At 41.9% G+C, this 13,324-nt stretch overlaps 1 protein-coding gene across 1 annotated transcript; it reads right to left on the reverse strand.

The window, feature by feature from the left end:
• Nucleotides 1-1,275: 1,275 nt before the first annotated feature.
• RBM11 (RNA binding motif protein 11) lies at nucleotides 1,276-9,569 on the reverse strand. The gene is made up of 5 exons (XM_059823568.1): nucleotides 9,468-9,569; nucleotides 5,400-5,562; nucleotides 4,401-4,479; nucleotides 3,547-3,640; nucleotides 1,276-1,617 (listed from the first exon to the last, which is right to left on the reverse strand). Exons 1-5 carry the CDS (start codon nucleotides 9,567-9,569, stop codon nucleotides 1,285-1,287), a joined length of 771 nt encoding a protein of 256 aa, XP_059679551.1. The 3' UTR covers nucleotides 1,276-1,284.
• Nucleotides 9,570-13,324: the final 3,755 nt, after the last annotated feature.

A 13,324-nucleotide genomic window follows, 5' to 3' on the forward strand; every position in this document is an offset into this window, starting at 1 on the left:
TTATCTTACCAGACAAAAGAGAAATTGTTGCAAGCTAAATGGTCTTCCATTTCTGGAACTCATTTGGGCTTGTAAAACACATCACCTTTAAACCAGGAAACTTTCATATTCTTTCTCAACACCGGGGTAAGGACGAAAAGTATTCCTTTCAAGGAACGCAACATTATAACCAAGAAAACTGAGTTTAATAAACCCAAAATCCTTCTTTACTGACAGGTTCAATTTGAATCCTACATCTAGTCTGAACAAAAGGATTAACTTTAAGCAATACTAAATAGCTGAAAATTAAGTGTTCTGCTTTCTCAAATAATAGGATCTTGAAAGTGTTTCACCTGTGCTTGGTATTGTATAAGACAATACCTCTGTATCTGTCTATAGGGTGTTAGTGGCAATTGTGAAAGATAGCAAATAGGTCATTTGACTACTTTGATTCATCATGTTTTGAGATAGTTTATTCTTCCTCTGCTAAGCAAGGGAAAAACTTTTCTTCTTAAGAGGTAGTACTAACTCCACTGACTCACGCTTTTGTGCTATCAGTTAGATGAGATACTCATTAAATTTTTCATCCATTTGTTACAATGAATACTTAGATTCTCAAATAAGCAAATAAAACACTAGAGAGTAACTTTATAGAAAGATGCATATATATGCATGTAGTTCTAGTCAGTACACAACCACAGCCATGAAGTACATACATATGTATCAATACTCAAATGAATCTAAGTCTTGTAGTTAGTGCAAATGCCCATATTTTACCTCAAATTTACTACTGGAAAAAAACAGTTCCAATAACCATACAAGGCAACCCTAACTGAAAGTAACAACAGAGCTAAATGAGAAAAAAGTCACAGGTGTTGATACTTCAGTGACAAGCACATCTCAGATGTGACACTTAGAATTTCTAGCCCTCATACTTCTTCAGTGGCTCCAGAAAATTCTTACACCATTCACAAAAAAACATTCCATAAGTGATGGAAGTGATACATATGCTTCATGAGTGGCTGAAATCATGTATTTTTATAAAGTTTCTATATTAGTGAAATAATAGCTTTCCATGGTTCTTGGGGGGGTTGGGGAGCGAACGAGTTTTTTTCTGTTTCCTATACCTTAAATAGTACTTTCCTCTTTAAACAGGTTGAGTAGACTTTATGCATAACACATTTCAAAAATAATATTAATCTTGAACATTCCTTTTTTTAATAAAGTGCAAAGATGAAAGATTAAATTTCTCTCAAATAAAAACAGCAAATTAATTAAAAAGAAGATGAATCCAGTTACACAGTATTAATGCGTCTTTTTCTTGGCTTTGCGCTTCTTGTGTTTTTGGTCACACTCTCTTTGTCTTATTTTGTCATCCTCAATACTAGTATCACTATCACAACTTTGCTGTTCTCCCTTTCTTTTAGAGGTGCTTTCATCTAGCCGGCGCACTTCACAGTCACTTGAAAGTGGCAGGGCCAATTCAGAAGAACTCTCTGCAGACTTAAAATTTGCAGCTTGGTTCTGATAGGGAGAAAAGGATAAATTTGAAGGCAGTGGCGGAGTCATCTGATGGTAAGGAAATTGTTGACCCATTGGACTGTGTACCGTGTACTGCTGTGCTAAAAAATGGTTCATCTAGAGAAATAGAAACTTGAGTTGTTAACACTGTAAAGAGGAAGTTCTGAAGAGTTTAATTTTGCACGCATTACAGCTTATACAATGAAAATACTGATAAATTATAAAATAACATAACATAGAATGTTTGAGAATAAAGCTCATGTATTTTATTATATCAACTAGTATAGCTGGAAAAAGTAGACAATTTTTTCATGGCAAAGTTAGAACAGAGACATAATCTGATTTAAGATTAAACTGCCAGTTAGTCCTTGTGTAAGGTAATCAAACATGGCATTCCTTTCATTTCTTCATCTATGTATTTTATAAACATCTGCAACTGCAGTGCCTATTGTTAATGTAAAGACATGCACATCTGCGATTTTTTTTTAACCTGATCTAACTAATTTTAAAGATAATGTGGAACAAGGTGTTCCAACAAGGTATACTGAATCCATGGATCAAAGCACTTGGAACAATGCAGTAAGTGCCCAGGTTATTGCTACAGTCCCTGAAGCATCCCAAGAGTCCCTCTCCTACAAAATGCACAGCCCAAACACAAAAACAGAATTACAAAGGTCAGAAAAGAGCTGCTTTCTACTGACTGGCAGTAACCAGAAAAATGCTGGGGAGCATGTCTGAGTATGTTACATGCGCAGGCAGACTCCAAGTGAGTAATCTGCCTGGCTCACCCAAATAAAGGTGAGGTAGATGTGTGAAGGCATACATGTGATGAGATCGCTTCCTGCTGAAGCTGCAAAAAACAATCATTGGAGACATACTGCAATACCATTCCTTCTAGCAAGTAGAAAATGGGATGAAATTGGTTGTGTGTGCTGGTCTGCTGAGTTTGGTCTCTTGGTGTTTACGTACTGCATTGTTACTGAGGAGTGGGTTCATCAGCGAGCACAGCGGGGGAGATGGTACACTCCCAAGCCTTCCAACCACAGTGGAGGGGATGGGAAAGTTTGTGCAAGCACCAGCTCTTCTGAGGGCACAGTCTGGGAAAAGGGGGAGGCAGGCCACCACCACATCTGTGCAACAGGGAACAGACTCTCTCCCTTTTCCTGCTCACATTGCCGCTAGCAAGAGTAATCTATCCAGATTCACCCCTTCTACAGTTACAAAGGGCTGGCCATTCCCCAGTCAGACTGGGTGGCAGCAGTACTGTCCACAGTTGGTACCTCACATTAAATGTTGGGCTTCTTCAGTCCTACCGATCCATACTCAACAGATTCAGAAGCTCCATGATGTGTTTGGTAAATAGGGTTACACACAGGTTGCCATCTGAAGAGACCAGTTCCCTTGCCTTGTGGAACATCTCAGACAAAAAGATTAGGACAAGAATGGCCCGGTGCACCAGAGTCTGTTAGAGAGGAAGTGGAATACAGGTTCTCACTGTCTATTGCTCAGAAAATGAATCATGAATGTGAGAACTGCAGGTTCAGGCCAGAAACCCTCAAACTGTTGTTGCCCTGAGTTGGGCAGCAGTGATTTGCTGGGTGAGTTTTAGGTTTGGTTTTAGGACCTTTCAAACTTCTGCTGGGCATTTCCGAATTGAGTAGAAGAGCTAAGAGGTTCCCTGACTGACTTAGCTGTATATGAAGAAGCTATTGCTTGCATGGTTGTCATTTTACTAGGTTAGCTTGTCTCACCAAGGGGATTTGATTTGGAACACAGTACAGGACAGAGCACTGTCTGTAGACTTTGACATTTTTAGCCTCCCTAAGCTATATACCTTTAAGACCTTCCTGCAGTAAGAAAACAGTTTAATTTGGTAGATCCCCTGTTATTACAGTACCCCTAAGTGCTAAAATAAATAGACCTAATACCGTCAAAGTTAGCAGCCTAAACCACATTTTGAGACGTTAAATAAGCACTGCTGTTTGCAGACATGAAGAATACATTCAACTCCATTAAAAAGCTCCCAAATTTTTAACACAAACTCACCATCTTTTGAAAGCCTGAGTATTCATGAGGTAAACTATTGTTCATTGGAAAAGGAGTAACAGGAAATGGAGGATTTCCATAAGGCTCTTGATACCTAGGAAAAACAAGCAAACATACAAAGACTAGGTGTCCACCACATACCGATTACCGGAGTGCTGAGACTTAACTCTTGGGCTATAATGAGAATATCCAAGAGGAGAACTGAGATATTAATCACTGGACTTCCATGAAAAAAACTGATAAAACATGGAAAATACACCCAAAGGTTCAATTAATGAGTAATCCTCACATGTACTTAAGTTCAGATGCAAAAGAGTTCTGGATTTCACCATGGGAGTTTAGCTTCCACACAGAGTTCTGTCACATTTTTAAATAAAAGTGTTGAAACATTGAAAAATACTGAGTCTGGGGTGTTCAGATTTCCATTATGACAGGTTTATACCTGTGCATTCATATGTGCATAACAGCTGCTTGTACGTATACACATAAAAAATACAGATATAAACTTTGTGAGGTCTAAAAAGATTATCTCCATTGTCAGATTGTTTTCCCCTAACAACTGCAAACTTTGTTAGTACAAACACCATATTTCAATATTTTCTCATGGTCCTGTATCCTGCAGAAACAAATAAAGAATGGAAAATTCAAGCTAACTGAACCTCTGGCAAGTTAAAACAACGAAATGTTAAAATTAACTGTAGCCTGTTGCAAGTCATCAGTAAGGATGCAATTAAAGCATGCAACAGCTGTTTTAATGAAAAACCTAAGATTGCTCTACCACATCAAATAATTTTCTTAATAAGATTTTTTTAAAATTACAATTGTACAGTTCATTCACAGGTGATCTTTGTTACCTATATGAAGGTGAATGTAAGTCAATATAGTTCTCAAAACCATGTGTAGGGCTGTTTAGTTCTGATGAGTGAGAACTCCCTGTAAATAAGACAAGAGCATAATGACTATTCAGTTACGACTATTCAATTAACAAGTTAAAACCACAGAAAGTGTTCTGTGTCATCTGTAGTGTGCTAGTATATCGAAGGCAGTATGTAAAGGTAAGGTGTCATTTTATGGCAGATAATCTATAGCATCATTTTACTGCTTGAAAATGTTCATTTATCATTTATTCACTTACAGAAGCATAAATCAGGGCTGTTGAAGTAATCAAGAACAGAATAATTCCCATTCAGTTACAGACACGGGAGATGTTTCTGATTTTAGGAACCTCAGCCATTCTACTTCAACCCAGCAACTGCTCTGTACAGTAAGTAAGGAGTGGCAGAGTGCACAGTGGGAACATGAGTCCTTAATGTTTGGGTTGCAAATGCTGCCTCGTCATCAGCTTTCTAGAAGGTTTATTTTCATAAACATAAAATGAAGGATGTGACTCTGATTTGACTATATTCTTCGAACTACAATCCCTTCCACTTAAAACAACAGGTCTGATAACTCTGTGGCTTTAGTATAAAAACTATCAAACAGCTTGACAGTTGCTGCACTTACTAAATCAACTTTTCCTGCCAGACTGCAAGTTAAAGTCACACCCTGATTCCTAAATGTAACCTGGCATGAAAACCTGTGTTGCTATGTTTTCCATACAGTGTGGTCTGAGCTGGCTTGCAAGTTACACTGTTCTGAACCAACCTATTGTATTCTCTTAGTAAACAAAAAATACAAAGACTGAATCCTTCCCTATGTAAAAGCCACAGGAATTTTTTGTTTCTTAAAAAAAGTACTGTAATTTGTTCCAACTATAAATTGTCACCTTTGTAAAAGACTGTAGGATTCAAAAATAGTCATTAAAAAAATTAAACAGTTTACGAAGACTTAATCATTGAGACTACTAAACGTACCAAACCGATATTGCACTTTAATTGGTCTTCCATACAAACGGATTCCATTCAGCAAAGCTATTGCGTAAGGCACTGATTCTTTGTGCTTAAAGCAGACAAATCCAAAAGACTTAGGTTTTCCTTCTTTGTCCTTACAAATCGTCACTTTGGTTAATGGTCCAGCCTGAAAGAAATTTGTATTATTTTCTCGCAGAAATTAACAGAGATTGACACTTCATTCTGTTTTGATTATTTCATAATCATGTATATTTTGCCATAGTAGGAAACAGTGTAAGTGTCTCAGTATGAGAATCTCTACTTAATTTTTAAAATTTTTTTGCACAGCTAACAGAGGTTTTTTGCACAGCTAACATAACTAAAGCAAGTTGATAATATCAGCTATGTAAAAGTGACCTACTCCATTAATATGCTTCTATTTTACCCGTGCTTAAATTCCTAAAATGGACAGCATCAACACTGTGGGAAAGCAAACCTGAGTAGAGATCTGGAACTACCACAAAACAGTTTTCTGTACTGCCTAACCCTCATCACAACTGCATGGCAAGGAATCAAGAGACCCTATCACCTCATCAGAAACAACATCCTGTTTCTGCCCCCCCTTAAAAACCCCCAAACCTCACCAACAAAACAAAACCCCAAACCACACCCTTTGGGTGAAATATCTTCATTGAAAAGTTCCATCTCTGCCTGCACGTACCATTTTAATCCTTGCATAGCACTTCTAGAAACCAATTAAAGCAGTGATATTCCATAAATACTGGCTCCATTTTCAAAAAGAAACTGTAATTTTCATAATAGATATCAAAGATGATGAATTTTTTCTACACAAGACAGAATCAGTGTATTAGTCACCAAATCAACAGTTTCTAATCAAAACAAACTTACGAGTCTGTACAGCTGATTTAGGAGAACGAAAAGACGTGGCCAACAGCAGTCTCCTGCCACAGCTCAGGAGTGTTAAGGATACAACAACTTAACTTTAGGAGGATATAATATCCAGATGAGCAATGAAGTGAACATTTTACAAAAAAATTCATCAGTAAAAAAATATTACTGAATGTCTAAATTACTGTAGTAGATGGAGAATTTGTTGTTCTGAATCAAAAAATAGCACTCATCCGTAGAACAGGCTTCCACTACTACTACTAATACAATATGTACTTTACAGTTGCTCAGAAGTCATCTATAGCTTCAGGGAAACACAAGTTAACTCGTAACAGCTTTACAGCAATTAAACTGCATAAACAGCTAGACATTCAAAATAAACACACAGCATATGCTTAGATGAAGAAAATAAGCCATAGAAAGTAATCTACTTTACTATTCTGCATTTTCAACGATTACTGTCAAACAACAAATCTGCAATTTGTCTGCTGTATTTAGAATGATGATGTGGAGCCATCTCCCTTATTATACCCTCCATGTTGTCAGACTGAAGATATTAAGGATTCTCATCTGTGATTATCATGTCCGATTGCTCTATGCTTTTGCCAGCTGTGTATAAACTAATCCTCAATTAAATAAGATGCTTTTGCTGAAAAATTAAACATCCCCACCCCCCAACCCTGGTGAAAGTAGGGAAGTCATACAGACAAACACAAAGGACCAAAAATAACGTACTGGTTTTTATTATTGGTGCAGAGGGTGATCAGGCTATACAGCAAACAGATACTACCTAGGTTGTCCTGTGCAGGGAATCTTCAAAATGTTGATCTCATCTTTCCAAATATCTTGAAGTTAGCTGGGGTTTTTGTTTGGGGTTTTGCTTTTGCTTTGTTTAGGGGTTTTGTTTGTTTGTTTTTAAAGAAGGGATTTCAGTAAGATTCTGAACATGTTTATTTTTGCTTGAGTTGGCTCCTTAAGGCATTTGGGTTGTTATTCTGCACTACACTGCAGTTTTAAAAAAAAAAATGACATATATCCAGTCTTCTGATTATTATTTGCCTAATGAGGAGGATCTGGTTCTTCAAGAGCAAGAAGCAACAAACTCAAGTCCTTTGCAGATCAGTCTTTTAAATATGCAGTCTTCCTGTTCATAAATAAAAATATTAATAGTTTAGAAGTAATAATACATACTTGCTCATAATTTGATGGGGGAAAAGCTACAGGTCAGGAGTGCATCTTTAGGACTATGCCATAGCAGGAATATTGAACTGTATACTTTCCAAGAAAGGACAATACTGCAATGAGAAGCATATGCTGTTGCAGCAAAAGACAGAGAAACCTGAGTGAGAACAAGATGAAGAGAAGGAAAAAGATAAGTAGGTGTTATTGGGATGAGCTAAAGACCCAGATAAAAGTCAGCAGTTGGACGACTGCTGAAGATTATGCAGAAGAATCATGCAAGATTGCATTCTGAGAGCATCCACTTATTTTTATCACTTTTGTACCAGAATTTGTAGGGTATATTAGTCATGTCCCCTGGTAAGATAAGCTTTGTTAACCTAACATTTACAGTTAAACAGCAGACTACTGTTTAGTATTGGAAACAGGTAGGAATACTGCATAGAAAATAAGGAGAACAAAAAAAAGAAGAAACAACTGTTTCTTAGATAGTTTCAGGGAAAAGTTAAAAACGGAAAGTTAGGAAGAGATGGGAACGGCTAAAACCCAAAGGGCTAAAATATACCAAACAAAAAGGCCTTTCAAAGCAAATTGGGTAGCATGCTGAGGTCTTGCCTAGTTAAGACAAATATCAATCAGTGGAACAAAACTGGTGAGTAGAAATAGTTTTTATTAGCAAATGAAATAGCAAGAGAACAGATGATTCTGCCCACCTCTTTTTTTGCACTCTTTATTTTGCAAACTCACCAGAAGGAAGAAACGTTCATTCTGAGACGGGGGGAAATTAGTGGATTGGTAGAAGCAAGTTTATCATCATGCTGTCAGCTAAACTGTCCAGTCAAGAGTCTGGGACCTTTTAGCTTGACAGAGGCTGATGGGATCATGCCAGGAGGAAAAAAACATAAAACAAACACACCATAAACAAATTCAGGAAAAGCCCATAATCAGCAACTATTGTCGAGCCATCTTGAAATTTGATGCTTGCATTAGTGATATAATGCTCCCTCCTCTGCATATCCTCCCCCCTCTTTTCCTTACTACTTTCAGGTTAATAAGCCTGACTCAGCCAGAGATGCTGTCAATGTGAGATCAAAACCGAAGCCAAGTCAGCGTCTTAACATTTTCTGTCTGCCGTTTATTTTCCTCCTTGGCATACCTTATTTCCAAAGAAAGAGAATCAAGCTCAGGTTTGAAACAGGTCCAGCTACTTAGTTATTTTCCCACCACCTCCCTGAAATCCCACCAACAGAATTTTTAGTACCTTCTCAAGCATTAAAACATAAAACATTTTGATATAAAGGTCATTTATAGATGGAAGTCCAGAGCCCCACCTGCAGATCATTCCTATTGCCTCTCGCACTCTGTTAATAGTTTCAACCTTGCTCAACACATTTGCAGGTTTTACTCTAACTTTCCTTAATCAAATTACTGATCAAAAATTTCTTGCTCAGAGTATATTAAAAAGAGTGTAAAAAAGATTTTTCGTTGGGGATTTTAAAAACACCTTTAAATTATTTAACCTCCTCTCTAACTTGGGGCCCATCCGTGGCACCGACACTTGCTCAGCCGGGAGGAGACAAAACCGAGGAAGGGGAGACGGGCGGGACAGGGGCCGCTCCCATCCGCAGCGCGCCGAGGGTCACGGAGCCGCAGCGGCGGTCGCGAACAGCCGAAATAGGAAGAGTGCTCCTGCCCCCGCGGACCGCCGTGCGCGCTGGCCTGCGGGCGGCAGGCCCCGGCCGCCGCGTCCCGCCGGCAGGCCCCGGCCCCGGCCCCGCCCGGTCGGCGGCTTCGCGCTTTCCGGCTGCTCGCAGCGCTTCGCTCCTGCGGCGGAGGCTGCCGTGGCCGCCCCCCAGCGCGGACCGCCGGCGCAGCGAACCACAGCCCGGGGCCTCGTCTCGCCCCTGCCCGGCGCCGGGGACAACACGGCCGCCGCGCCCGGCTGGGGCCCGCCGAGGCCTCCGTCCTGCGGCCCCGTCCCGCCCCTGGGGGCCCGCCTTCCACCTGCAGGAAGAGCTCGTAGAGGATCTCCTCCCGCACGCGGCTCTCCAGGTTCCCCACGAACAGCGTCCGGTCCGCCTCCTCGGACCGCCCCGGCGAGGACATGGCGGCGCCGCCGCCGCCGCCGAGTCCCACCGAGGCGGGGGACGGGGGAAGCGCCCCCGCTGCCGTAAAGCGCCGCGCGACGGGGCGCGTTGCTAGGGAGCGGGCTCGGTGTCCTAGCAACGCGGGAGCGCGGGCGGGCGGGCTGCCGGAGCGCTTCGTGTGAGGGGAGGAGCGTCGCGCAGAAAGCGGGGCGTCGTGCGGGCGAGGTGCGAGGGGCCCGGAGCACAGCACGGCACAACGCAGCGGGCGTCGGTCCCGCTGGAGGCCTTATCATAGCCGCGGCAGCCCCTGGGCTTTATTTAGCCGCGCTTTTGAGAGGCGTTAAGCGTGCAGCGAGTGGCTGCCAGGCGGGGCGGGCGCTCGCTAGTGCCGTCATTCTGCGGGGAACTTCGACGTTTTTCTTTCCCGGGTGTTCCCCGCTGACCGGAGGAAAAGACTGTTACTGTCAGACCTGCCGGTGGAAGCGTGTACTGTACAGAAGCAGGACCGCGGGAAGAAGTGTGTGTGCCCCTGGAGTACTTCCTTCTCGCCTGCGTGAAGCCGTGGCGAGCCGCAGGCAGGCCGCGCAGGCGGGGGCGAGCAGCGCCGAGGAGCTCCGCTCTCCCCTTGGCACCTGGTGGAGCAGGTGGGTACTGCAGCGGCTGCAGTAGGGCCGGGGGACAAATGCTTCAAAAACCTGCAAAGCCCTCGAGTGTTTTAGTCATCAGTATGATAAAGCGTTGTGATTCTTACTAATAAAACACACAGGTGAAGTGTCGGATGTTGTACATTTCTCAAGATTTAAAAAGAAGTGGAATATGATTTCTGTTTATCGAACATACATAAAATTATACGTGTTCCTTTTCCGGACTAAGTAAAGGTGGCCTGTCCACCTAGGTAAAGGCTGGTGATGAGTGTCTTTTAGCAGGATAGATGACGCGCCATGACTCTGAGCCCCTTGTCATCCGTATGTACTATCAATACCCTATCGTGTCTCGCTCGCCCTTCCACCTTTCGCCTTTTGGCACCCTTGGGGGTCTGGCTCCCGCCTTAGATAGATAGAAAGAAAGAATCATTTTATTTACAATTCATTAGTTCATACAATTACAATTCATTAATTCAGTAAGATCTTAAAATAGTCTATGCTTGACTGGCAAATATATATACAAAATCTACTGATATAAATAGTGCTGGATTTGATAGAAAACAAGCGACCTTTTCCTGTTGGGAACTGGAGAGGCCTAGTTCTGCTAACAATTCATAGTTGCCTTGATACCGCTTGCCACGTGCTTCTATAGGATATCCAACAAATTAATAGTAGTGGCATTTGTCAGTTCTTGAATTTGATTTTTAAGATATTGGTATTTATTTATTTTCTCTGCTGCTGCATCTGCTGAAGATGTTGATTTACTTTCATACCTAACTGTGATGTCTACTACAAGGGCCTGACCTCCTTTAACGGATACCAGGTCTGGTTTGTATAATTTGTTTTGTTCATCTTTCAGCAGCGGCTCCTGGAATACTACCCAATCTTTCTTTTTGGCTTCATCTGCCAACCATTCACACAACTGGTTATGTCTCTTAATCCTAGTGTCTTTGCACCGTGGGGCAGTATCCAATAATATGCAAACAGGTCTCATTCTCTGCCTGACAATGCCGATAAGATTTAATCTGAGCCTCTTGTCTGCCCCTTGCCAAAAATTTTCTTGTGGGGTAGACATAAGCTCTTAGTTGTAACGCTGTGATGAGCTTTCTGTGGTGAATGCCTCTGTAGTATTAAATCCAGTTGTTACTGATTTTATCCTTCTCAGAGTTGGAAATTCTACAGGCCTGGGATAACAGCTTGGTCCAATTCACAAATTCCTGGTTTTGCCAGTTACAGGGCCTCAGAAAGATACCTTTTGGAGCAGGTGTCTCCCATTCCAAGACTGGTTCCTAACCGCGTACTTCCTCTGAAATCACCACGACCGCTCTAGGGTCCCAAATAGATGGAATTTTATCCTTATCTCCTCCTGCTGCAATCCATAATCTTTTAAATTCTTTCTCAATGCCCTCATGCCAAATGACTGCTCTTATTGTCTCATCCGAAGACTGCGCAATTATGTGTAGTCTTCAAGCCTGTACACTAAGGATCAACCCTGAGAGTCTGGTAATGCCCAGGCTTCCATCCCAAGTGCTGGAATACAGGATGGTGTCACAGGTACATGCCGGTACATGTAACCATTCCTTGACGGTAGCTTGAATTGCCAAATCCAGGGTTTCCAGGTACGTAGCTTTTACGTCGGCCTGGTCTGCTAAGTAAATCAATCATGGAATAGTATATCCTTTCAAGATGTCAACTTTCTGAAATGGCTTCACTGAAGTCTTCCCAATCCGTTGTAACCACACCTTCACTTTTTCCAGTAGTTCTGGTTTCAATATTCCAGTCCATGGGTCAATACATAGGCCCAGGTACTTTTCAGAGCTACCAGGATCAATCATGTTGAGGAAAGCGCTGTTAATCGTCCATGAAGGACAGTCATTGATTGTATATGAATCTTTTGTAGGCATGATGTAAAAGCCATGGCACTTCTCCCGTTGTGTCTTGAGGCCAGTTAGATCACAAAAGACCTCCAAAACTTCAATACTTTACTGCATTCCTTCCCATGATCCGCTCAGCAGTACTGAGTCATCTGCAAAAGCCATAGTAGTTATATTTTTTGAGCAGTGTTGGAATCCACATTCTCCCTCCTCCAACTTACACAACATGGGGTCCGCAGATAAGTTAAATAAAATTGGAGACACGGGACACCCTGTTTTACACCAATCCGAATCCTAGTGGGGTCTGACTGTTCATTCTTCAGGTCAATACAGGTGTATTTAAAGCTGAAGTTATACCTGCATTATAACTTGATATTGCCAGGTTGCTGCAAACAGGTTTAAAGCACATATACACATTTAACATTCAGTATGTATTTTTCAAGTGTTATTTGGTGAGGTATAACATGAGGCTGCACCTGGAATACTGTGTTCAGTTTTGGGCCCCTCACTACAAGAAAGACATTGAGGTGCTGGACCGTGTCCAGAGAAGGGCGATGAAGCTGGTGAGGGGTCTGGAGCACAAGTCTTGTGAGGAGCAGCTGAGGGAACTGGGGTTGTTCAGTCTGGAGAAGAGGAGGCTGAGGGGAGACCTTATTGCTCTCTATAATTACCTGAAAGGGGGTTGTAGAGAGGTGGGTGTTGGTCTCTTCTCCCAAGTGACTAGCAACAGGACAAGAGGAAATGGCCTCAAGTTGCACCAGGGGAGGTTTAGACTGGATATTAGGAAAAATTTCTTCACTGAAAGGGTTGTCAGGCATTGGAACAGGCTGCCCAGGGAGGTGGTTGAGTCACCATCCCTGGAGGTATTTAAAAGACATGTGGATGAGGCACTCAGGGATACATTTAATAGTGGACTTGCCAGTGTTAGGTTAAGAGTTGGACTTGATGATCTTAAAGGTCTTTTCCAACCTAAACGATTCTATGAATCTATGATTCACAGAATCACAGAATCACTACGGTTGGAAAAGACCTGTAAGATCAAGTCCAACCATCAACCCAACACCACCATGCCCATTAAACCATGTCCCACAATGCCTCATCCACACGTTCCTTGAACACCTCCAGTGATGGTGACTCCACCACTTCCCTGGGCAGCTTATTCCAGTGTTTCACCACTCTCTCAGTGAAGAATTTTTTCCTAATATCCAGCCTGAACCTCCCCTGGTGCAACTTGAGGCCATTTCCTCTTGTCCTAT

Source organism: Gavia stellata, chromosome 1 (genome assembly GCF_030936135.1).
Source record: "Gavia stellata isolate bGavSte3 chromosome 1, bGavSte3.hap2, whole genome shotgun sequence".
Taxonomy (NCBI): domain Eukaryota; kingdom Metazoa; phylum Chordata; class Aves; order Gaviiformes; family Gaviidae; genus Gavia; species Gavia stellata.